At 44.9% G+C, this 25,661-nt stretch overlaps 2 protein-coding genes across 16 annotated transcripts in view; one reads left to right on the top strand and one right to left on the bottom strand.

Moving 5' to 3' along the window:
* Positions 1-16,299, top strand: part of rapgef1b (Rap guanine nucleotide exchange factor (GEF) 1b) — a 58,501-nt gene extending 42,202 nt beyond the window's left edge. For 4 of the 15 annotated variants that reach the window (XM_049018925.1, XM_049018922.1, XM_049018919.1 and 1 more), the window contains exons 11-26: positions 918-1,079; positions 6,186-6,332; positions 8,279-8,371; positions 9,554-9,642; positions 9,938-10,043; positions 10,713-10,788; positions 11,150-11,234; positions 11,589-11,681; positions 12,061-12,246; positions 12,539-12,623; positions 12,723-12,817; positions 12,901-12,979; positions 13,230-13,331; positions 13,525-13,622; positions 13,886-14,014; positions 14,949-16,299. In XM_049018925.1, the coding sequence (XP_048874882.1) occupies positions 918-1,079; positions 6,186-6,332; positions 8,279-8,371; positions 9,554-9,642; positions 9,938-10,043; positions 10,713-10,788; positions 11,150-11,234; positions 11,589-11,681; positions 12,061-12,246; positions 12,539-12,623; positions 12,723-12,817; positions 12,901-12,979; positions 13,230-13,331; positions 13,525-13,622; positions 13,886-14,014; positions 14,949-15,099 (1,776 nt within the window). In that variant the 3' untranslated portion in view covers positions 15,100-16,299. The remainder of the gene's footprint in view (positions 1-917; positions 1,080-6,185; positions 6,333-8,278; positions 8,372-9,553; positions 9,643-9,937; positions 10,044-10,712; positions 10,789-11,149; positions 11,235-11,588; positions 11,682-12,060; positions 12,247-12,538; positions 12,624-12,722; positions 12,818-12,900; positions 12,980-13,229; positions 13,332-13,524; positions 13,623-13,885; positions 14,015-14,948) is intronic. The other 11 variants (XM_049018932.1, XM_049018934.1, XM_049018930.1 and 8 more) reach the window with 9 other exon arrangements.
* Positions 16,300-17,603: 1,304 nt separating this feature from the next.
* On the bottom strand, positions 17,604-21,938 carry uck1 (uridine-cytidine kinase 1). The gene is made up of 7 exons (XM_049018935.1): positions 21,604-21,938; positions 20,423-20,582; positions 19,697-19,793; positions 19,322-19,464; positions 19,092-19,186; positions 18,689-18,737; positions 17,604-18,535 (listed from the first exon to the last, which is right to left on the bottom strand). The coding sequence occupies exons 1-7, from the start codon at positions 21,691-21,693 to the stop codon at positions 18,360-18,362; spliced, it is 810 nt and encodes a 269-aa protein (XP_048874892.1). The 5' UTR covers positions 21,694-21,938; the 3' UTR covers positions 17,604-18,359.
* Positions 21,939-25,661: the final 3,723 nt, after the last annotated feature.

Here is a 25,661-nt window from a genome sequence, read left to right on the forward strand (position 1 = left end):
CTAGCTGTAAAAAAAAACAAATCTCATTATCATAGTGTGCTCTGTATTCCATATATACGCTGCAATATTTATGCTTCTGCAGTGCAGATTATTATGTATTATTACTTCAGGTTGAAATCCATTTTTGTATTATCTGGCTCTGAGTGATGCCTTGCAGTATTTGCTGCAGCTGATTATTACTGATAATTATTTACAGTGTGATTAAAATAAGGCATTGTGCCTGTTACTGCACTGCCATGGTTCCTTATTCCTTTTAATGGAACATGGTTACCAAGTTTTTATATAAATAATTACTTTGCAGGTAATTTCTAAAGATGAAAAAGAAGGTGGTCATGCCGCTTGGTGTTAAGTGAAATATTTACCTGCATTTTTTTGGTATTACTGCTGTTAATTTGATAGACTCCTTTACTTGTTTATACAAATTAAGTATTATTGTGTTGTTGCATTAATTAGAAAACATACAGCTGGACAACTAGATATCCCTAAGGGTGTTTGTTGTTTGTGTTGGGGCATTGTTTGCATGCAGTGTGGGTCTTGGGTTTCCCTTGGTGTGTGTGTGTGTGCGTGTGTGTGTGTGTGTGTGTGTGTCTCGCTGGCTCAGACCCCATCCTCAACTGCCCTAGGTATTTCTCGCCGGCTCTCCATCAGGAGGTGGGCTGAATGTGCTGGGGGGGGATATGACTGCAGCCCGTGTTTACATGCTGGCTGGTTCCCGCTCTCAGTTCCTCTCGGCCTTCTGGTGGTTCCCCTTCCACTTCATGGGCCTTTTGCTTGCTCGGGTCTCCCACGGCTGTGCTTCAGCCTTCTGCATAGCTGAATAAACTTCCCCTTGCTCTTCTCTCCCGCCTCTCTCTCTCTCTCTCTCGCCTTCTTCTGCTGCCCACTTCTCTCTTCCTTCTTTCCTGTCATCCTCGCAGGCCTCGCACTCTGCTTCCCCTTCCTCCTCCTCTTCCTCCTCTCTCTCCTGCCACCTCCAGCACACGGCAGTGGCTCCAGAGGAGGCCAACGCTGCACTCAGCCTCAGCCTGTCCGTCTCTAACTCCTTCCTGAGTGGCCCCTCCTCCCTGACCACGCCCATGGTGAGTCCCGGCCCCCCTGGGTCCGTGGGGTCAGCTGTGCCAATCCCGGGGCCCGCTCGCCCACGGTTCCTGGCCCTATCCACCACTGCTGCTTTTGTCACCAGTGCCCTGGTCCTTAAAAACCCAGCCCCTCATTTCTGAAATGACAGCGAATATATGGACCAGTTCTGGGTGCCAGTTTGCTGCAGGTTCCGTGCCCTGAGCTTGGTGTTAGAGTGCGTGACGCTGATCACCACTGTTGCGGTGTGCCACATGCCTTACTTCCCATAATCCTTTTGATCCTGTCTTGCGATTTTCTTAAGCAGGGGACTCTGTAATACGTGTAATGAGGTGCTGCCTGTCTCAGTAAATAGTAATGAGCCAATTAGGTGCCTACAGTAATTGTAATTAATGTGTATGATTCTATGTAGATGGCAGTTTCCGTGTTTCACTGGAGCCCATGTGGTGTGCAGGTGTAAGCTGATATTGTGGTTTGTTTCAGCAGGTTGTGGTCTCCTGCAATTTGGTAATGAACGTGCTCATTAAACCAGGCCTGTCAGGAAACTACAGCACCATGTACATATGAATATGTTTTTGCATCGCTGTTATCATTTCCATGTTTTTTTTATTTGCACTTGAAATTAAGTCTAGTTTTAGGGGTGGTTTCATTTGTTTATATTTTAAAGATGCAAATCTATGTGGTTATTATATATTTTATTTTGGGTTTTAGTAATTTTGCCTCTAGGGATAGATCAAAAGTTTGGGGAGACCTTTGCCGGTCTTGATAAAATGGCACCGTGAGGTGCTGTTTCTGTCCCTATGCTTAAAGTTCACTGCACAAGAAGCCCAAAGATGAACAGGTCTAGCGTTAGCTGAACAGGTCTAGCGTTAGCTGAACAGTATTTCGAAATGGTAGCAGGAAGTATTTGACGCTTTTTTTAAACTTTATCTCCGGTGGTTTTGGAACCAATATTTATAGTTTTTGTGAAGTTTTTTTTCGTATCTTATATTTTATTTCAGTTCATGGAAATGGTTTCGTAATCCTGCCTTGCGTTTTGTACCTACATATTGCCAGGTTAGTTTTAGTAAAAAAAAATTATTCTTAGAATAACAGTACCGCATTTCATTTGGTGTGACTTTTAAAAGCAGCTTTGCCTGGTGCATTGAAGCGGGGAGTATGAACATGCAGGACTGCGGACGGTGCTGCACTGTCGTGCGCACAGGAGCTCTCACGCTTTCCTGTGACGTATGAATCGGCTCTGAGCGACACCTGCAACATGGAGGGCAGACGAGGGGGTAGGAGCAGTGCGGCTGGCTGGAATGGGGGCCATTCATTGTTATGTAAACATAATTTGACAGTATGGTCAGAAAAAAATTATCAAGGCGACAAATTAATAATGTGATTGTTGTGACAGACCTGCAGTAAACATGTAAATCTTGCAGCAGCACCGTCGCAGTAAATCCTCTCCCCACCGATTTCTTGTCTCAGCATTAGATTTCTTCAGTTGTTCTTTCTGAATTGTTGAAACCTGAACATACACAGCACTTCTGCAAAGACTCCCCGTTAGAACTCAAGAGTAGAAAATAAAGTAGAAACCGGTTAGAGCGGCGTCTCCGTTTGGTCTCTTATTTTCTGATTCGCCTTATTTCTCTTATTTCTGATTCATGCTCATTTTCCTCTCGCACTTTCGCATGCAGTTCTTTCTCAAAGATTCCCTGTAACCCTCTGAGTTGCCTCCTCGGCCCCTTCGCAGCCGGACCCTAAGCCGGACAGAGGATTCCCACCTAACAGGCCCTCGCCTGCCCGCTGACGTTACTGGACGGCAAAAGCGTGTTTTTTTTATATATATATATATATATATATATATATATATATATATATATATATATATATATATATATCCATCCATTTTCCAAACCGCTTATCCTACTGGGTAGCGGGGGGTCCGGAGCCTATCCCGGAAGCAATGGGCACGAGGCAGGGAACAACCCAGGATGGGGGGCCAGCCCATCACAGGGCACACTCACACACCATCAACTCACACATGCACTCCTACGGGCAATTTAGCAACTCCAATTAGCCTCAGCATGTTTTGTGGGGGGAAACCGGAGTACCCAGAGGAAACCCCACGACGACATGGGGAGAACATGCAAACTCCACACACATGTGACCCAGGCGGAGACTCGAACCCGGGTCCCAGAGGCGTGAGGCAACAGTGCTAACCACTGCACAACCATGCCGCCCCTTGATGATGCTCCTTTCATGGATAATAATTTAACCTGTGCTGAGTAACACCTGTTTAAATGAAAATACTTCTACGTGTGTGGTCTTATCAGTATGTCATGGTAACTGCTTCAAAGGATTAGTGGCTCGTTGTATATAAGCCAGTTAAATTTATACCAGCAGTAGCAGCACGCTTGTTTGGTGGGTAGGTGGTTAAGAGGTTGAACTAAAGATGGACAGCTGATGGTTCCCAGGGTCGGACTGTGGTGTTACTTGAGAAAATTGTTTCGGTAGAATAGTTGAGTGTGTTAGAGGTGGACAGATGTGTGTTTGTTGGGGAGAAAGTTAACAATCAGTGGTGATTAACGCAGGAAATTTCGGCCTCGTAGACTTACAGCAAAGGTTGTGCGTCTCCTGAGTAAATGCCACTCTAACAGCTTAGTTGTCACCTTCTGGCTGTCGAAGCGGCCGTGAGGGGCAGAAATAGTGAAACGTGCATCTCCCTTGATTTGGGGAACATAAGACATCAAAGGACCACAAGCCACAGGCCACACACACTGCGTGTAAATTATCAGTGTAAAGACTAATGAAGTCTAGCTCTGCACCACACCCACAAGCTTATAATTACACATTATGGGAAAAGTGGCTTCACATAGGTGATGTTAGGTCAGGTAATGTGTGAATAGGGAATTTTTATGACTTTTATAGCATACTGTCTGCCAACTGTGGTTGACAGGCTTGCAGCTTAACTTAGCACTGCAGATGTACTTAGAAGTTACACTACTAGACATTGAACCGGGTACTGTTGTTTTTTTCCTGTTTGTCAGAGTGGGGGGTTTTTTTAAAGGGCTTTTGCCTGGGAGTGTGCGGGGGGCTGCTGGCTTTTCTCACCTGGGTGATGATAATCTCAGAGGGACTCGATCTCTACTTTTGAGGCTTCAGTCGGCAGAAGTACATGAAGTTCTGTATAAAGAATGTCAGTTAGCATGAGTTTTCCACACAGAGTCAAACACCAGACTTAAAAAATGGTTGAAGAGTATGGAACTAATTCCTTTGCTGTTCTGGCATGTGATCTTCACGCACATTTTTTGCTGAAAAGTTTGTGGCTAAAATCTGTGCATGCGTCTCCGAACTTTCCGTAAAGTACGGTAAGCTGCCTCAGACATCGTGTAGGAGCATATAAAGAACTGCAAACATATTTTGTTCTAATCATTATCTTCCTTTTTGAATATATCTCGTTTTCAAACTTGTTTATTTAACCACTAGCTTCCCCAAAGTTCATTGAACTAAGCAGACAGATGTGGTCAGAACTGAATTTCCCATGACAGATGGTGCCGCAGTGACACGATCGGCTCACGCTTGTCTGATCTTCTCAGATGCTGGCAGACGCTGGTCTTTAAGGGACCTCAGGCTGGCCTGGTCTTCCCTCAGCCTGCGCCATTCTTCCCTTCATTTTGGCAGCTGTGCGCACATCGAGTTCGATCGCTTGCTATCTCGGTTGTAAATTAGCTGCTAATTAAAACGTTCACTGCTAAAGAATTCCGAAGCTTTGAGTGGGGAAGCAGCGGAGTTACTGACCTGCTTTTTTCCCTGGGGAACCTCAGTCCTTATGCATCTGTGGATTCCTTGGAATGCGGGTCATATGGATATAATGCAAACACACCCCCCCCCCCTTTTTTTTTCCATGCTTGACTCCTACCCCTTCTGTCTGTCTACAAGTGAAAACTTCACATTCCGCAATTCCTTAGGGCGTGATGCATTTTTGGGAATTTTGGGGGTTGGGGGGGGCGTCACTGCTTCGGCTGCAGTGTGGTTTATGTAAGCGTGCTGCAGTGCAAACGGAGGGCCCTGCATGGACACAGCATCTGTGTGTCATGCTCTAGGAATTCCCGTACCTAAAAGGGTAACCTCACTGCCGGCAGACCGTGACATTCACACACCGCCCTCTAATCCTGTCTGATACTTAAAAAAAAATCACCACTGTGATTACTGGATGAAATTCACATTGCATTAGGTTTTTGTTTTATTGCATACAGGTTTTGTGTAATTTTTATTTTATTTTTTTTTCGTTACGGGGTTACGTGTCTGTAAGTGTAAGTCTGTGTGTGCAAGCTTGCCGGTCTTTGTTGAGAGGTTCTTCACGGCAGAGCCTGTGCAACAGACAGGCTAATCTGTCTAGTGTGTCTTTTTATTATTATTGCTATTTTCTTAAGATCTTGCTTGGCTGAGTTTGCAAGATGGTGCATTTCTGTCAGGGGAGAAACTTCAGTCTGTTTCCTGCAGAATGGCCATTTGGAAGCTATTTTTGGGGAAGTCTTGTCCTTGCCAAGGGCACGGGGGTATGCGGGGGTACCAGCGGCTGTAAAACACGGGGCACTGGGATCCTTTTCACGTGGAAATGAGCAGCTGAAATTGAATTATCCGCTGTGTGTTCAGCCAAGCCTGTCTGAGGGTTTTTTCATGGTTTGGCAGAACAGTGCGCGCTGTTCGCCGTGAGAATGGGAGCAGACATTCACTGTGGAGACGCTTTTGTTTCCATCTTGTGATCATTCTTTGTTTCATGTTTCCGATTGTCTGGCGGTACTGATGCTTATTGGTGGGCTTCTTCAGGAACGGTCCAATCGGCAGCGTGGAGTGTTTCCGCCCTTGGAAGACCCTGTCATCCTCACCTAAGTGCCTTCACTTTAACCTAGCCGTTTCCTTGCAGACCTTTCACTTCCTATTTTTCTTTCTCTGTCTCTCTTTCTCTCTATCTCTCACTTCTCTCCCCTTGTCCTCACTAATTCCAGTGCAAGGCTATTTTTAGGTCCTACTCTCAGCACTTCCCGTCTTGCAGCCAGACTCCCATTCCGCCTTTCCTCTCATCTGTCTCTTCCCACTTTCCCACTGTCCACCAATCGCAGAGCTCGGACCTTATGGCGCCGGCCAACACCTGCCAATCAGCCGCTCCAGGGGTTGTGGCCATTGGTTCCCTGGACAGCTCTGGTGCTTCTCTCGCTGTCTGCCTTCCTTCTGAACCTTCTCTCGCTGACTCTCTTCAGCCCTCTGTGGTGAGCTCCAGCTGTGTGCACTGGCAGACAGGGGGCACTGTACAGCAGTCCAGGGTGTAATGGGCCTCTTTCACATTACCAGGTCTGCTTCCTTAGAAGCTGGAGGGCATACTTCCTTTCAGGATTATTATATGCTGGATGTCATGATTTTTGTTTTTATTTGAAGCTGAAAGAACAAATAAATGGGGATTGTATGTGTCTGTTCTGCACATCTGTTTACGTCTATAAGCTGTTCTCTGGCTGAAGATGACATGCTGCTACACTAAAACAAAAGGATTAAACTTAACTTTGGATTTCAAACCTTTCATAACGTATGATTATATAAGTAAAATTTAGTAGCTAACTTGCACGTCTTTATGACAGCGTAACTCGTTAGATTTTGAGTATCTGGGATGTGACAAGCTATAGTATCTTTCTTTTGGCAGCTAGCTAGACATGAAGTTCTAGAAGTCCTTTGAGATGGTCCTATTGGAACATCTCTTCTGTTGCTGCTCAAAATGAATTTTCTTGCCTCGATATTGAATCTCAGCGAAAGCCGTCGCCTTTTTGAAGGCGTCCTGCTTCCCGTTTCAGCCCGACCAGTGACAGCAGAATGAGGAAGTAGGTCCCAATGAAAGTTGCAGACTCCAGACTTCAAGCATTCGAGGTGGTGGTGTGAAACAGGCCTGTCTATCAAAATATAGTGTGTCTGATTTGTATAATCGGGGTTAATATTAATGAAGAAAGGGGGCGTGAGAGATAAGATGGGTAAGATGAGAACGTGGCAGGCTGCTGGAGAGGGAACTGAACCCCGAGCTCGTCCACGGGCTACGGCTGGGGGGGTTTTTGATAGGCTGCTTTTTGATAGGACTGCTGACTCAACGGCAGTATGCAGAACTCCTCACCATCGAGTGACTGAATGTTAATCAGGATTTCTGCACTTGGCAGGAGATTAAAAATTTCATGCTATTTGGACTAACATTTTCATATGAATGTATACTATATAACAAATGCCTATTAACTACTTAGTCTTAGGTTCTTGGTCTATTTGGTTAAAGTTTTGGGATTGTGATGGACAGGGCTTCGGTTGTCCTATACGAATATTTAAAGATTATTTAAATTAGCACATTTCCATCATTTTGACATTGTGTGTTTGCCATCATTAGTCACTAACATTCTGGATTTGTCTTGGCTTGTTTTGCGCCTTTATGTACATCCTCATGTTATCTTTGTGTAATGTCCTTTTGTACGGCTTGCAGTGTAGCATGTCCTCAATCCTTCTTCCCTCAACAAGTGTAAGTACTGTGATGTGAGGGTATGCACCCCCCGATAAATTGTTCTTGTTTCATTTACGTCGTGCATTTGTGCCAAGTACCTGATACCGAGACCCTGTAATGACGACGACAGACTCACCTCACTGGTGCTTCTAGCTTGAAAGGCATTCAGAGATGCGTTTCCCATAATGACAGGGTCACAGGTTTGTGATGATGACTCATATTTTGAGGTCTGAGATTTTCCGTTTGAAGTCTGCGCATCCCCCATGTGTGTGCCCCCCTCCCCATCTTGTTCATCGTCGCTCAGAACCGCACGGGACTTTCTGAGATAATTACCCCTGTTTTCACTTGTGCTGTAGACTCCAGGTTTCCTCGGGTTTCTGGCCGTACCCAGCCGGTCATCCGGGTCATTCTCAGCGCGCCCTCTGTGTCAGACTCTTAATTACTGATGAAGGAGATCACGGAATTAGAACCTAGAGCCAGGCGGCGGGAGATGGTGGCGAGTGGCTTTTCAGCCGCCGTTGCAATACCATGCCTGTGTGTGTGTGTGTGTGTGTGCGAGAGAAACCCTCTCTGTGGGTGTGGTCCGGTCGCGTTGGCGGTGCTCGCCTCACTGCGATGCTGCTGCCTCCCCCGAGCATCTGTCACACCCTTTGCTCTCCCGCCCCCCCCGTCCCCTCTCTCCCCCCATAGAGCGAGAGCGCTAACGACGAGGGCGGGGAGGGGGAGTACGTCAATCTGTACTCGTCCAGCCAGGCCAACGGGAAGGTGCCGCTCTCCCTCGGAGTAAGTAGGTAGAAGCGGAGGGCCCACAGGGACGATGTGCGCCCCCCCCCCCCCCCCCCCCCCCGGCTTGCCTGGGAGTCTGTGCTTCTGCTTCGCTTAGCATGCCAGCTTTTGCTTGCGCCCTCGATGTTTCCTCACACCTGTGGCACCCCCCCCCCCCCCCCATCCGCCCTCCCCCCAAGTAATCAGCTGGAAACACCGTCCCGAGCCATACAGCCGTGTAGTATAGAGAAGTGGCGGCCCCTGATCCTTTATCGCATTAGGCATGTCGCGCAGTAACTGACATCATAGCAGCCTGTACTGTGGTAGTGGGATTGTTAGCATGCCTGCTCTCTGCAGAGGAGCCAGAGGAGTGCGCTGGGGCAGGAAGGCACTCGGGACCATACAGGAACCGAAGTTCAAGATTCGGGAGAAATGCCAAAGTAGGAACAGGAGAGGCGGCAGTTTATAGTCATGGAGAACAAACCAGGAATGTCGCTGAAAAGGCTGGGCCTGTACGTCTGGACCCAGAGCTCCAGTCTCCAGGAGGCAGACTCTCCGGAGCAGAGCTGCCCCGATAACTGCCCCGGTTCCCACCCTCAAGTGCTCATGAGACATTTGTCTGAAATCAGTCAGTTTTGCTACTCATTGTAAAAATTCTGATCCTCTGGAAAAAATCCTGGATTCTAATTCCACCTGAATCCCAGGGATTAAAAGCCTCACAAGTCTTTGTTCTAGAGAAAGACACATAAAGGTTATCCAACAGTCTGCTATGTTTTGGGGGAAATCGCGACTCTTCAGGGAACCCTAACTATTTGAGGGCCCTCTCTGTTCTTTCTTAATGTCTTGTCTGTTGGAAGGGAACAAGTTTGCGTTACATCTTTCATTTGAATTAAAATAACACGTCTGTCATCTTGTTTTGTTCCTGTTTTCTGTACTGCATATTTATTTAAAGGTGCAGTACCTGAACTCTCGTTTAACTGTTTCGGTGGTTGCTGCCTGCCTGACTGACTCCTCGGTGATTGGCTCTGTAACCTGTCATCATTGCCGTACTCGTGGTCCTCCTGTTCCCTCTGCCTGCCCCACTAAAACCCCTTACTGCGCCACCATGCGGCCCTGATCGTGCGTTGTCCATTTACACGGTGAGTCTGTGGGTTCAGTCCGTGATGACCCAGTTTTTATCAGGCTGCTGTCTGTTTCCAGGATCCCACGGGTGCTGTTGACGATATTCTCCAAGACCCCAGCACGCAGGAACCCCCGTCCAATGGCAAGGAGTCCCTGAATTCAGAAAGGTAAGGAACATAAGGAACAGCTTCGTCACTGTTTGCTTTCCGTAGCTTCCGGAAGCCTAGTGGTGAAAGGCGTGACACTGCACCGCGCAAGTTCCGAGTCCGACCTCCTGTAGCTCCCTTGAATATTGACATTAAATGAATCCCCCCCCCCCCCCCAACTTGTATAAATCTGGAAATATTATTTTAAAAACTTTCAAACAAATGTCTTGGATGATACATGTGTTCCATTAGTAAATTCTACTTTAGTAGACGCTAATCAAAAAGCAGTAAGGTTCTGTCCATCACATGTCTGCAGTAGAAGACAGAAGTCGACAGACTCGGGCCAAAGTGAGGAGGAGGTGGACGAGCTCTCCCTCATCGACCACAAGGAGATCATGTACCGCATAACGCTAAAGCAGGAGGTGGGTTTGGCGTGAACAGCTACACGCATTTACCGTCTCCAGCAGTTCATTCAGCTCCCACTGTGAAATGAAATTGCACTATTAAAATAATATGAATTGCCTTAACATGAATCTTATTTTAATCCTTAGAACTTGTCTGTGCTCGCACTCCTTCTGCTCGATAGTACCAGGAGAGTGTATTATTTGCTTAGTGAGCTCAGTTTGTTTCTTGGGATGGTCATGTTTTGTAGTTGTAAAGAAATATGTCACCAGTTACCTAGGTAACAAAGGAAGGTCTACCAGTTCTGGGATACACCCATTATTACATTTGCTTTTGTCTTTGTATCGAGGCTCTGCTGCCCTCTGTCAGCCAGCTATAGTAACTGCACCCAATCACATTTCCTCTCTCCCTGGTGCTGTATCACAGGCTTTGAAGCACTTTGCCCAAAGGATAATTTGGAAGGTCGCACACACATCTGAGTGCTTTGCCGATACTCGTGCCCCAATGTAAAACTGAGCGCTTATGCTAATGAGGGAGCTTCTGTGGGATGGGGGGCGGGGGGCTGCACCTTAAGGTCAAAAGAATATCTCTCACCCCTTTTTTTTCTCCCCCCACTCCTTCCCTCCCTCTCTTTCTCTCCTTCTCCTCTCCTGCTTCACTCACCCACTTTCACGCTCTTGACCACCCAGAACGATGATGGTCCCGATGTCCGTGCGGGATCCAGAGACATTTTATTAGTCCATGCAACCGAGACGGATCGCAAAGGTAAGTGTCGCTCTGTTCCCCAGGACTGTCTGCGTGCAGTGCTGCATGCGTCACTGCAGCTCCCCCCGTGTTTGCGCGCTTCTGCAGAAAGGGGCTGTTAAATTCTCCTCGCTGTTTATTTTCCCGCCGGACCCTGAGGGTATTCGTAGCCAGGTACCGTATTAGACATACCGATGCTTAGCGCTTTGCCTGGTGATTTTTGTCAGCTGAGGACTGGCGATTAGCTTCCTGTAACTTTCATTTTCTCACTTTCAGTTCCGTCAGTAGACGAAAGAAAATAATAAATGGTGGAGATTTATGTCCGAAGGATTCATTCGCTGTTTATTTGACAAGTTGCTTTTTCCATCGGTTTTCCTCACAGACCTTGTCTTATACTGTGAGGCCTTCCTGACGACTTACAGGACGTTTATAACCCCCGAAGACCTTATAAAGAAGCTGCACTATCGATATCCTTTTGCTGGCCAGGATCGAGCCTCTCTGCTGCCGCAAAAACATGTGCAGCCTCAGATGACTGAGGTAACTGCAGCCCAGCTCAGAGCTAAGTGGCAAAGTGGCACCTGAATTGCTTTTCCTCGGCTTTAGCAAGGACCCCCCCCAGAGTGATTCTGCACATGGAGGGGAAGCCCAGCCCCTCTTTACTGCCTGGTGTTTCATTAGACATAGACTTCTGCTTTGCATGTAGACGACTCTTGGGATGTTTTCTGGGCTAAGAGTCGTGTGCTTGGAGACCACTGACATCTGCTTTGCACTTTGTGGCGTGACTCTTCTAAAAATGCCAGGTCTCCTTGACCCCGTAGCACATATACCAGGTTTTGTCACAGTCCCGACACGTTCAAGAAGCGAGTCAGCAAAAACACCTTCTTCGTACTGGTTCGTGTGGTGGACGAGCTGTGGTGAGTACATATCCCAGCACTGTCTTGGCCACATGCTTGGTCACGGTACTAAAATAAATGGTTCCGGTAATAATTTTTGCCAGTGTTCAGTTATTGCTGAAATGCCACGTTTTGACCGTGACCAGGTGAAGGTCACATTTTGATATTTGCAATTGACAAACCTTAAGTCCATAAATTTCAAAAGAAGTACATGTTTCAATTAAGAACCTTTGGATTATGAAAAATGATGTGGTTGTTTCATGATGTTGGGTTCGTGAGTTTAAACCTAAATTTCAGATACCTGATTTCAGCCTGATTTGAGCCGCGACAGTCACGGTCCCGTGATGTGAACTCTGGAGATGCTGCGAGTCGAGTGGCAACCTTCTCCGTATCTTTACAGCCTCGTGGAGCTGACTGACGACATACTGAAGCAGCTGATGGATCTCGTTTTCCGACTCGTGTGTAACGGGGAGCTCAGTCTGGCCCGGGTCTTACGGAAGAACATTCTGGACAAGGTGGAGCAGAAGAAGCAATTGCGCTATACCAACTGCCTGAAGCCGCTGGCTGCCCGCGGGGTGGCAGCAAGGTGGGACCAGGGGGGGGGACCTGGGGGGGGATCTGGGCATTTGGTCATCCCTGGATTAGCCTTGAGTTACGTCTGGGATCATGGAAATTCAGCAATTTTAAAGTTCTTCATTCATCATCACTATTTTGTCTTGTATGTTTTTTTATGTAGATGTCTTGGTAGATTATTTTGGATCTTCTGGATGATTCTTTTCTGTTTAAAGGATATTGCCGAATCTGTTTGCAGACAAGTTTCTGGAATTTGACTCCATTTCCTTGCCAAAATGATGCAGTGTCTCTCTTTCCGGATGCAGACCTGGAACTCTTCACGACTTCCGCAGTCACGAGATCGCCGATCAGCTCACTCTCCTGGACGCGGAGCTCTTCTATAAGATTGAGGTAAAACACACCCACCCAGCACCCCCTGCGTCACGCTTTACCTCCCCCCGACGTGTATAACTTTGTGACCCCCCCCCCGCCCCCTTCTGGTCCGTCTAGATTCCCGAAGTGCTGCTATGGGCAAAGGAACAGAATGAGGAGAAGAGTCCCAATCTGACGCAGTTCACAGAGCACTTTAACAACATGTCCTATTGGTATGTGCTTCCGCCGAGGTGTGGGGGTGGCCGTCTCCGGATGATAGGCAGACCTTGGTGACCTTCATGTCTGTTTCCTTCAGGGTGCGCTCCATAATCATTCAGCAGGAGAAAGCCCAGGACAGGGAGAAACTGCTTCTTAAGTTTATCAAAATTATGAAGGTACCTGGCCCCATCTTGCACGCCATCTTGACTGTCACCATTATTGATAACATGAGCTGTATGGTGGTATACTTCAGTGTGCTACGCTGTACGACACTGAGGCTCAGCAAACATAAGAAAGCTTTGTACCGTGTCATGCATTTCCTTAAGGCTGTTTTTTGTCTCGGAATCTTTTGGCTAGGAATCTTGGATGCTAGGAATCTTGGAGACGTGCTTATCATACTTTCTAACGCTTCCCTCTTTTCTGTAGCATTTAAGAAAGCTGAATAATTTTAACTCCTACTTGGCGATACTGTCTGCGTTAGATTCTGCACCTATTAGAAGATTGGAATGGCAAAAGCAGACTTCAGAGGTAAGCTGGTCTGGATAAGCCAACGTGAGTGCAAGCTTGTAGCCATCAGCTTGTTAAACGCATCGCCTCCTAAAACAGACCAAAGTGTTTTCCAACCCGGTCCTCTGGGACCCACAGTAAGGAGCTGGGAGGGAACAAAAAGGTGGACCGGCTGGTTATCACCCTAATCAGGAATCGTTGTCCTGTTTTTCAGGGGTTGGAGGAGTACTGCACCTTGATTGACAGTTCCTCCTCCTTCCGGGCGTATCGAGCGGCACTGGCAGATGTTGAGCCTCCATGCATCCCATACCTGTGAGAAATCCCTCAAGTTGACCTTGATAAAAGAGAACCAATAATGCTTCACGGTCAAAGAAATAGTTCGATTCAGTTTTATTGAAATTATTAAATCCAGTATGGATATGTGGCATGTAACTTTGATGATGCAGTTTATTGTACCGTTAAATAAGGGAGCATATATTCATAATCACTGGACCCATTTATTTATATAGCTGTGTCTTTGGATAGAGTGCTATTGATCTCTCTCTCTCTCCCCCCCCCGGTTCTCCATTCCCCAGAGGGCTCATCCTGCAAGACTTGACGTTTGTCCACCTGGGGAACCCAGACCTAATAGAAGGGAAAGTCAACTTCTCCAAAAGATGGCAGCAGTTCAACATCCTGGACAGTATGAGGCGCTTCCAGCAAGTGTGAGTGTGGTTGACATTCTCCTCCCTGCCCCTCCCTGCCCCTCCCTGCCCCTCCCTCCCCTGCCTTCAGACAACATTCGCGGAGAATGAGTTCGGATCTCCCAGACTGTGCCGTTCCTCATTTAACCCTCTGGGGTCTAGGGGTAGGGAACACACTTTCACTGACTGAGGCATGGTCACACATTTCATTCAATATCATAACTTAATTCATGGCAAATAAATGTATTTCTTATATATTTATTTTGGCATTAAACCCATTTTGATCTTAGTGTACTTTGTAAATATGTCAGATTTATGTGAAGTTTGGAATTTGACATCAAAGTATAGACATTGCAAAATGCAGTTTGGAACACTTGCAGAAACATTATAAAAGTACATTGTAAGCAATATTGGCAGTTTGTTTTGATACCAGATATCTCATCACCAAAGTCTTGGCTACATGAAGATGACTAAATGGTGTAGTTTCAACATTCAGTTGGATAAATAAATAAGAAAAACCAAACTCATGTCACTATTTCTGGTCTGCTGCCATTGAATATTTAGGAGCTTTTATGTGTATGCATGAGCCATTCACACCTGGCCACACCCCCCCCCCTTTTATGGCACTGATGCGGATGTATCAGTTGTAAATACCATGCGAATGCGATTTGAATGCGAGGTAATGCAGCTATTTAGAATGCGAATAGCGATCTTCAGGTGAGAGCAGCACTACATGCTCCCCATGCAGGTAAAACAAAGAAAGGTGACATGGTTTACTTTTTGCCGATTTAACCTAATTTTAAAAACTTTAATACTTCCGATAATGGACGATTTTTCATGTTTCTACAATAAGATTTCAGCGAGTTAGGAACTGAAATACAGGAGAAAGATGCACGGCGTCGCCGACGATGCCGTTGACCCCAGAAGGTTCATACGTGTGTCCTCTCTTCCCCAGACACTATGATCTGAAGCGCAATGACGACATCGTCTCCTTCTTCAACGACTTCAGCGACCACCTGGCAGAGGAAGCTCTCTGGGAGCTGTCTTTGAAAATCAAGCCGCGGAACATCACGAGACGGAAAACCGAGCGGGAGGAGAAGACCTAGGAGTGCGGAAACATCTCTCGCTGCCCCAGAGGGCAACGGAGCGGAACTAGAATGACACTTTGAGAGGCGAAACGAAACAAAAAAACAATCGACTGAATACAGGAAAAGAAAACAAACTGTGACGCAGCTGAAGAACTGGGAAATGTGTCTGTTACAGTTTACAGAACTTTTTTATTATTATTTGTTGGGAACTATGGAACTATGGCGTGTCAGCCTGAGCTTGGGCTGAGTGGGATGGAAGATCAGCTCGGAGCACAAAAAGCAGGAGGCTACAGAGAGGATTCGGTTTAACCGATTATTATTATTATTATTATTATTATTATTTTTTACATTACGTCCCATTCATTTCAATGTGTGTGTGTCTTGTACATTGCCAACCATGTCTGGGAGTGAGCTTCCTCAGCCTGCTTGGGAAGCCAAGATGTTTGCCTGTCCATGGATGACCGCTTTTTGTCGTGACGTGCCATCCAGAGACCCCCCCCCCGTCCCATCCTCATGGACTGTGGTTGTCTGACTGAGGACCCCCCCCCCCCCAATCTGAAAACGAGGAGGGACTGTCCACTAGGGTTCTGGACATAAATGACAACCCTTGGTGAAGATGGCGACGAACCTGCAAGTGGGTGGGGGCATTGCCCTAGAATAAACATGTGACAGTCAAATTTTGACAGTGGGTTTTGTTTGAAGCTTAAGCGTATGGATGATTGTGTGTGTAGATATATATATATATTTCTCCTTTTGTTCTTTAAAAGGGTTTCAATTTGTAAGCAGTGGATCTTACCTCCTTCCGAGTGCAATAGAAATGTGCACTTAAAAAAAAAAAAAAAAAAAGAGGCCTAAAGAGAAAATAGCTAAATGCTATGATTCATGTCAACTGGGGTAAAAAAAAAAAAAAAAAAGCATTATGGGGAGTAAATGGTCTGGCAATAAGGGGAATGTTTTTCGTTAAGGTCCACAGCCCCACAGAGTCTGTCTGGAGAAGATGCGTGAGAAGATGGTGCCAACGAACTGAGCTAGGACACTGGATGAGTGTTTGCTGGACTCTGATGTAGAGAGAGGGAATTCCATTTGAAGGAGAATGCGCCTCATCCTGTTTCATGTGGTGTAGTACATTAACTCCCAGTTACTCCTTAGGAAATTCAGCTCTGCCTATACACACATCACACTGTGCATTCTTGCAGTCGAATAAAATATTCAGCAATATTTATATCTGTTTCGGGTTATGTATGAGGTGTTCTCAGCCTAATTTTTTATTAATTGTTTTGCCTGAAAACTCTGCAACTGCCTTTAAGTGTCTGCCCATGTAAAATCGTCAAGTCTGAAGCCTAGTGGCAACAGTCGCCGTCTCAGCGGGGTCAAAAATGTCATGAATACTATTGCGAAAGTGCTTGGTCATTGCCACGAAAAAAAAAGAAGTTTCTCTGCAGAAAAGAAAATAAATTCAGACAGGTGAAGTGATTTGAGTCACATGTTCTGCTGTACTGCTATTTGACTTTGAAGACGGCATTGAGTTATGTTGTGAAAACTGCAGGTTAACACTGAACAAATAAAACCATGGCTTCAGCAATGAAAATAAAATGCAACTAACCAATACCAAGTGTGTGTGCTAGGACAAGGCCAGAGGCGGTGAAGTACACACCACTCACACCTGTATACTGGCATGTATCGGCCGTGTGTGTCAGAGAGAACGAGAGTGATTTCCTGACAAAATCACATGCTGACCATTAGTGTCTTTTCTTTGCAGAAAAAGTCAAACTTTAAAACGTATTTTGGTGCTTATTTCTGCTCTATGGAACAGGGGGCTACGGTTTAAGGCATTCACAATCATTTAGGTAGCTAAAATTTAGTTTAATAAGGGGGCCAGCCCATCGCAGGGCACACTCACACATCAGTCACGCACACATGTACACCTACAGGCAATTTAGTAACTCCAATTAGCCTCAGCATGTTTTTGGACTGTGGGGGGAAACCGGAGTACCCGGAGGAAACCCCACGACGACATGAGTAGAACATGCAAACTCCACACACATGTAACCCGGCGGAGACTTGAACACAGATCCCAGAGGTGTGAGGCAACAGTGCTAACCACTGCACCACCATGCCATCCCATCACTCATTCAACTCATGTAATTTTAGAAACTCTAGATTGCAACTTCTCACTCTGTGTGATGAGATCATGACAGTAGACATGCTAGTATGAATGAGGAGTGCACTGGCTTTGGGACTAATCTCGTTAGAGCCAACACAATATATCGTTAAAGCTAATGGTAAAGTGAGAGGCAGGAAGTGAGATCTATCTGTATATTTTTGTTTTCACTTACCAGTCTAGTACCACTTCGGAGCAGTAAAGGGCAACATTTTTTTTTCCAAAAATCAAGTCTTTACAATGTATGGGAGGGATGTTGCTTGACTAAGCACTGCATTCGCTCATATTTCTTTGCATGGTCACCAATTCTTATGGAATTCTTATGCATTGTCATTGTAATTCTCAAAAATGGAAACGAAACTTTATATTATTACATATTTAATTTGAAAACTGAATATACAGAATTAACTGGCATACAGTCACCCATGGAAGTCTTTTGTTATTTCCTTATTTTAACACACAAAAAACTTAAAAAAACAATGACTCTGCTATTATCGTTCTACATTAGTTAGCTAACATTCTGTACTAGCACAAGTGCACACGAGCAATGATTAGCAACACTGGACAAACATCCATTATTCATGTTTTCATGTTTTTTCCTGGGTGAAAATCAAAGAACAAATATCATCCCTTATACATAGCCAAGAGAAGTTAACTGCTTAATACTTCAAATGACCATCCTGTATTTAATTACAATTAAGATGGGGAACATGAAGAATATCGTAAATAAATGGAAAACTCAGGGTGGGATTAAGCTTACCGAGTCAATGCAGAGTCAGAAATCCACACCTAGCAGGTCATCAGAAGAAATGATTTCTGTAATCGGACAAAATTCTAGGAAATTCTCTGTACACTGCACTAGCAGCCGGGGCATTCGGGTTTTTGGACTGGTGTGTTCTGATTGGTAAATATCTCTGACCCACCATGTGAACTTGTGTTCATTTACGCCTTGGTACATTTCAATTATTATGAATCCTTAAATATTATGGTCCATTTCCAAACAGCTTGTATGGGTTTGGCTGGGAATGACTCTTTTCAGCCGACCTTTGCATGTGACTCAGCATCCTGACGACGGCCCGGTATCTAGGTGGTGGCAGATCTCGCCCAGTTCCTCCCCTCAGTGAGGCCGGCTACTGGGTTCCATGGAAATCCTTTTTCCTGCGAGGGTGTCTGCTTGGTCAGAGATAACCCTCTTGAAGCTACGGCCGTGGACACCTACTGAACTCCGCTGCCATTTACAAATGTCCCCGCTGAGGATGTCTTGGATGTGCTGCACAATGAGATTGATGGCCACTGAAGTGAGATTGGGGAGAAGAGAAGCATGAGACGACTGACCTCTCAGTCAGAACTAAACGCTTAATTATCTGGCCCACGGCGGCAATTCAAACATCGGAACGTGACATGCCGCCTGAGGACGGAAAAGGTCTGACCTCTGAAATGACTTACCCATGTTGTCAACACCTCGCGGTATAATGACATCAGCATATTTCTTGGTCTAGGGAAATGGTAAAAGGTCTTTAAATGGCTGTGTGGAGGTGCTCTACTTAAGATATATACAATACAGCAAATTCAAATATCTCTAAGCAACCTACATGGTTTCATACCAGGTGGCGTTTCTAAATGGTCTTATATACTTAATCTTCCATAAATTCATTTATTTTGCCAAACAGTATAGCGCAGGAACAATAACACAGACCCACATATACTGACTCTTTAATACTGTACTTTTCGCTTTATATGGCCTTATCATTAACAGTAAGCAAATAAAAAGTATTACAAAGTAACCACAAAATTGTTTATTTTACACAGAGCAGTTACTGCGACCCGCAGCTGGTCAGCGGCTCATTACCGGCAGACAGAATTCCTCAAAGGCAGGCTTGACAAAAGTAGTGTACTGAGTCAAGATCTGCTCCAGGTCGCGGCCTCTCTTCATGTCCCTCAGAACTGAGAAATGAGCAGAAACAGCGCCAGCCGTGAGTCGAGCTACAGACGTCGCCAAAGCAGGCAGGCTAATCCGGTGCGGAGGCAGAGAGCAAGTCAGGGGAGAGGGGGAACTGCAGAGACAGGCACGGCCCATACCTCTCCGCGAGAGACGGACATCAGAGTCCGTGTCCACGAAGAGTTTCATGTGGAACATGTCCCGGACCTCCTGCGTGTAGAAAACCAGGATGCCTTCGAACAGAACCACATCGGCTGGGTACACTGTGATCCTCTCCTGCAGCCTGACCACACAGACACACACACACGAAAAATGCGTGAGCAGAGTCTCTATGACTGCAAGGTTGATGTATGTGCAGGTTTTAATACACAATTATTCTTATCTCAGAAATGTTAGTGTTATGTCACATAAAATTCTTCATTTTATTACATTATCGTGAGCATAAACATTGCCCACCGAGAGCAGTTTTCACAAGGCACAAATGTCACCGTACAGGCGTGTTTATTCCTTCTCACCTGGAGTGGGTGACAAAGTCATACGTTGGAACCTCAACAACCTTCCCTTCCACAATATCCTTCAGGGTTTGGTACATGAGCTCATTGTCAAAAGCATCTGTGAATCAACAACGATGACAATGTCAGAGAATCACCAGGAAAGCAATATTTAAATAAATGTAAGAGTTTCCATGAAAATAATCTACTGGAAAAACAAAACACAACACTATATTAGGGTTACATTTTTAGTATTATTCATTTCCAAGATAATCCATTATTAGCATATGATTTATGTCATTAATAAAACCATTCAAACGAAGCATTATTCATACAATTGCATTTTTGGTTTTTAAAAAGTACTGCTCTGAGAATCAGTCGTCAACACAATTACTGTGGTGAAAACGAATGCAGGGCTTTTTCAGATAGTGGCGTTCCTCGAATTTCTGGATGAATCCAATGCAAGTTTAAAATATCGTATGTTGAATATTAAGATAATAACTTAAGTAAGTAAGTAAGTAACTAACTACTGTCATAGAATAAGTAAATATTTCATTACACACATGAAAAATATACTTTATGATACGTTGTTAAACACTATAGCAGTAAAAAGTATTGAACGCTTTATCGCCAGGCCGGGACATCAAAATTCAAAGTTCGACGGTTATCCAATGAGCATCACTGTCGCACCACTAAGTCAGTCAGTAAGTCAAAGCATTGTAGCTGGAGCAGCGCATTGCAAAGGCACACCTGGGTGGTCAAAGTTGTAATGGCCCTTAAGTGCTTTGGACTTCTGATCAGTGGTCAGGACCCTGTAGAAGCTGTCCTGGCTAATGATAGCGACCTTCCTCTGCCGATGGTCCACCTTGTTCTGTCCCAGCAGCTCCATGATCTTTGCGCACACAGTGGACTGGGAGACAGTGACAAGAAGCTTTCAGAACTGCATTCAGATGCACAAAACTGGGGCTGTGTGATATCACATGGCAATATGAGAAATTTCCACGACTGTCGCAACATTTATAAAAACAAAAAAAGATGAAAATACATGGAATAAACTAGCCACACTACGGTCATGAGATTATTACGCGCGTGTGTGATTGATTCTGTACTGGGCTGCAGGATATAAGTGTTCAGCCAAAGTCAACTGGACCCCGTGCTGAGAAACTACAGCAATATGACTGAAAATTCCAACTATTTTCATACGATTATTTCAGAAATCTTTGTAAGAACAGAGAAAATGAAGCAGAAAGAACATGTAAAACATACTGACTTCAAACTTAATGAAAAACTTATTAATATAACAGTAATACGTTTTGTATCCTCTTGGGTAAGCATTTTAGGGAATTATTAAAATATGCTATCCTGATCTATGATAATTGTTCAGACTTCAGAGTTATAGCAGTTTTAATATTGTTGTGTTGTAGGTATGTTTTGCATGGAAGTTTACGCTCATACATCATCAGACAAATGAGACTATAACCGGAGACCTTGTCAAGCAAAAGATCCCACAGCGGCCAGAATCAGACAGGAAGCTAAAAAAAGGTAACTGCCCTAAGTCATGTGAGTAACTAGATAAATAAAAGCGGTTATTTTAAGTACTAAATAGTCAACATTACATTTAGCTGATGTCCAGCGTGACTCGTTTTATTAATAATAAAATCAAGTAAAAGACAGATCTCCGATAGGGGCAGGGGAAGCCCGTGACATCCTTCCTTAGTTTTACTTTGTGTTACGGCAATACGGACATTTAGTAACATATACAGCAAGGCGCTGCATGTTTAATGCATGAAGATGGATATTTTCTGTCAGTATGTCGTGGACCTGAAGGCGAACAGTCGCGTTGTTAGATAAGCATAGTCGCCATTGCAGCGCTGGCTACGGCGGGCAGACGGCGACGTTGTCCCGGGTGCTGGCCGCTGACAGCGCCTTACCTTCCCGCTGGCCGTCCCTCCGCTCACCCCTATCAGAAACGGGTGATGCTTCGGCCGCTCCACTTCCGAGGACGACTCGGCGGAGGCCATCGTGCCGACCAAGCTGAGGCCCTTCTTCCTCACTCAAGGAAGAGAAATAATAATTAAAATAGCTAGATGGGCGCCGGCTGCAGGTCGCGCTTATTCGGTCAGCCCCATGTTTTGCTGGCTGCTTAATTCCCTGGACGTCTCTGCGGCTTGGCTGCGACTCGCGGGCTGTGCAGGCGGCAGATGCGCCACCATTTGCGTGCCTGGAAACTGTGCGATCGGAAGCTGCGTTCGTGCGGATCACTGCGCAAACTCCGACGGATACCCACACGGCCCACTGCGCAAACTCCGGTGGAGGGCCGTGCAGCCGCGTGCCGCTAGGGGACATGGGGCTGCTAAAATCCCCATTGTCAAACGTGGGAAAGTGATTACTGGCCACGGCAGGTAAAAAGCATACGCAAGGCCAGAAGCAACCGTGCATTTCTTTACAAGAATTAGAACAGAATAATAGCAAGAGAAGCCATCATGGGACGCTGGATGCAGGACTTTGAATACGTCATATTTATAAATAAAACTTAAAATCCATATGAAAATGTATAAAGTACAGTTTTTGTCACATAATCAATACTGTATTCGCAGGATACTTGTGTATGTTGTGGTCTGTTGGGGAAGCAAGGGGAAAGTTTATATGATGCTAAGCACCTGAACAAAGTCTTGGGGACGGCAAGCTACATCACCGGACTGACGCTGGACCCTCTGGAGAACATTGTAGAAAACATCATGGAGAATCCTGCCCATCCTCTCCACAGGTCGATCTCTTGGTGCAACTGTTCCCATTGGCCATACAATAATACGGTATATAACTATATACATCACACATACACCTCTGAATTTGTATATTTATTAATTTGCTTAGCCCTTTGTGTATTGTCTTGCACATTGTTTTGGTTTTGCAATGAGTGCATATTTGCACTTTGTGTTTGAATCCAGCAAATAAAGTACAGCTATCAATCATCCATCCATCCATTTTCCAAACCGCTTATCCTACTGGGTCACGGGGGGTCCGGAGCCTATCCCGGAAGCAATGGGCATAAGGCAGGGAACAACCCAGGACGGGGGGCCAGCCCATCGCAGGGCACACTCACATACCATTCACTCACACATGTACACCTACGGGAAATTTAGCAACTCCAATTAGCCTCAGCATGTTTTTGGACTGTGGGGGGAAACCGGAGTACCCGGAGGGTACCCCACGACGACATGGGGAGAACATGCAAACTCCACACACATGTAACCCAGGCGGAGACTTGAACCTGGGTCCCAGAGGTGTGAGACATTATTATTAAAGTCCAGAAACATCATTGCATTCACAAAATAATTGTGGTACCATGTGTGTCAGTATTAATAACAGTGCTAGTTTTTTTTTTTTTTTATTTTATTCTAATAAAAAAAAGCAGCAAAAATAAGAACTTTACTTGTTTCCATCCATACATAGATAAATACATTTCTAAAAATCCCACATTACTGCTTGGGAAGAAACAACTTAATACAACACAAGCTGGTCTTATGATTGGTCCGAGCCTTCATTTGGCTTCTGGCCTTTTTCTTCATGTGATATGTTCTCGGAGCTAAATTCCTCTACCACAACTTCTATCGCTTCATCACCTGTAGCCCTCTTCACCTTCTCCCCCTTCTCTGCCAGGATCTCCTCTATGTTCCTGTATGGTGTAGTAACCAGATACAATACCTGCACTGAAAAGCCATTCATCTGTAGCAAACAGCATCTCACATTGCAATTCAATGTTGCCAACGATCATTTTTCCACCCAGTTTAAATCATCATCCATCAGTTTGATCAGCTGATTACGTCGTAGTTTTTTTTGTCATTTAAATGTACCCGTTTTTAAAACCTTCTACATATCTAGAGAAGTTCTTACACCTCACCTTTTCCCTTCAAGGTCCGAAAACCATCCCAAATTGTCTGCAATTATATGGTGGTTTTTACAGCCCGGACAGGTCACTATGACCACCCCTCTGTGATATGCCACTTTGGATATTTTCTTCATGGATCTGGTTGAGCACCGCTGAAAAACAGAAAGCACACGCTTAGGATTGCCTGTATGGAGTGGGTATAGCTGTGTATATCTCAGAACGGTAGACACCGCACAATTCAACGTGAATCGTTTCGATAAATATGTAATTATATACATTAGAAGACGGAAAAAAATCACCGTCGAAACTGCCAAAAGCCCTCTTTTGACAGGAGCATTTATTAAGCAAGATAATGACACAATGTGAACGTCTGGCAAAGGCAAACCCGCATGGATCGTTATATAATAACAGCACGTTTATTTCATGCTCGTCACTATAATACCTGACATGGCGTTATACGTCTCTGTCATTCGTGTCCCTTACCTTGCACGTATACACAAGATGATAATGGCTGGATTGTACCTTTCCCACCGCTTCGCTTCTGTGTAGAGCAGAAGTCGAGAATTCACGTCGTAGATTCAGAGAATTTAGATTCTGTTTAGGCAATAAGTACATGATTCTTCTAACCAAAGCATATCTCGCAGCCTCGGATAAGTAGTTTTCTTGTATACTGCAAATGTGTTCCATACAACTAACCGATGTTTTCTGAAATAATGAAAATAGCCGAAAAGTAGTAAATGAGTACTGCCCGAATGCCTGCAAAAGGACATGTCTGTTTTGAGCCAGAAGGCAACATTTCGCCATACGCATTGTTTTCTGTAACATTATTCTAATTCTGTTCGTGAACTGTTTAAAGCCAGGCACATGTTTATGAATTCCACTTCCGGACTTTAGCTTCCCACCGAACGCTATTAGAAATCCTACAGAGCCCACATTAATAACAATTCGGGTTTTTTTGTTACACGTAATATAGGTTATGTGCAACAACAATAGTCGAACAATCGAACCATGCTTTCAGAAAGGCCTAAATTACTATTTTATTAAGTAGAAATACACTTAAGTATCAAAATGTACTGCCACCTACCGTTTAGGAGTATAACTGCAATGCAGAAATGGGCAAGTTTTAATTTTGTCATATGTAATGCTAAACGTGTGATTCCTGCGGAGTTTTATAGAACAGTGCATTTAAAATAATACTAAGCAGTAACATCAGATACGAACACAAAACACTAAGTAGCACGGATAAATAATACATAACATACATACAAAGTTAATACTCAGCAATGACATTAATAACAAATGACTGTATAGTGTCCAGTAGTTGATCTATATTGCTCTTATATTTTATACCGAGGTGCTCTGGATTAGCCTTATGATTTGCGTGTGTAACATACTGGTTCTAGTGCTGATGCTTCTGTGCCACCTGAAGGAAGTCACAGTAGAAGGAGTTACTGGATTCATAGATGATGCTACCTGCCTTTCTGAGTTAGCGTGAAGCATAAATGTCACGAAGTGAAGGCAGTGTCCTGTTGACGGCATGGAGTGATCTTCACCACTTTCTGCAGTGCTCTGCAGGACCAAGCTGAGCAGTTTCTGTACTACGATGTACACTATTCAGTGAGAATAGATTATATAATTAATCTGTAGAGGTTGGTAATTGCTTCTAGTGTCTCCTGGACCTTCCTCAGCCATTGAGGAAGTAAAGCCACTGGCCTCCTTGATTGCTGCAGTTGTGTGTTGTGTCCAAATATGTTTGTCTGTGATAGTGACTCCCGTGAACTAAAAGCTGCTGACTCCCGCCTCAGCTTCCTCCTCGCTGTAAATGAGTTTGCTCCACCTTCACTTTCTAGAAATTGATTATGAGCACCTTGATATTGCTGATGTTATGGGATTCGTTGTTGTCCTGGCAGGAGACTAACCTCCTCTGTACGGACTGACTAATCATTGTTGGTGATCAGGCCATGATGGTAGCATCATCGGCAGACTTGAAGGTGAAATAGGAGCTGCATCCAAGCCCTCACACATGAACAGCAAGGAGATCAGAAATCAGGAGGACAGTGTTAAGGGTCTGGGTCAACGAGGTTTTCTTTCCACTTACAT

This window comes from Brienomyrus brachyistius, chromosome 7 (assembly GCF_023856365.1).
Source record: "Brienomyrus brachyistius isolate T26 chromosome 7, BBRACH_0.4, whole genome shotgun sequence".
Classification (NCBI taxonomy): domain Eukaryota; kingdom Metazoa; phylum Chordata; class Actinopteri; order Osteoglossiformes; family Mormyridae; genus Brienomyrus; species Brienomyrus brachyistius.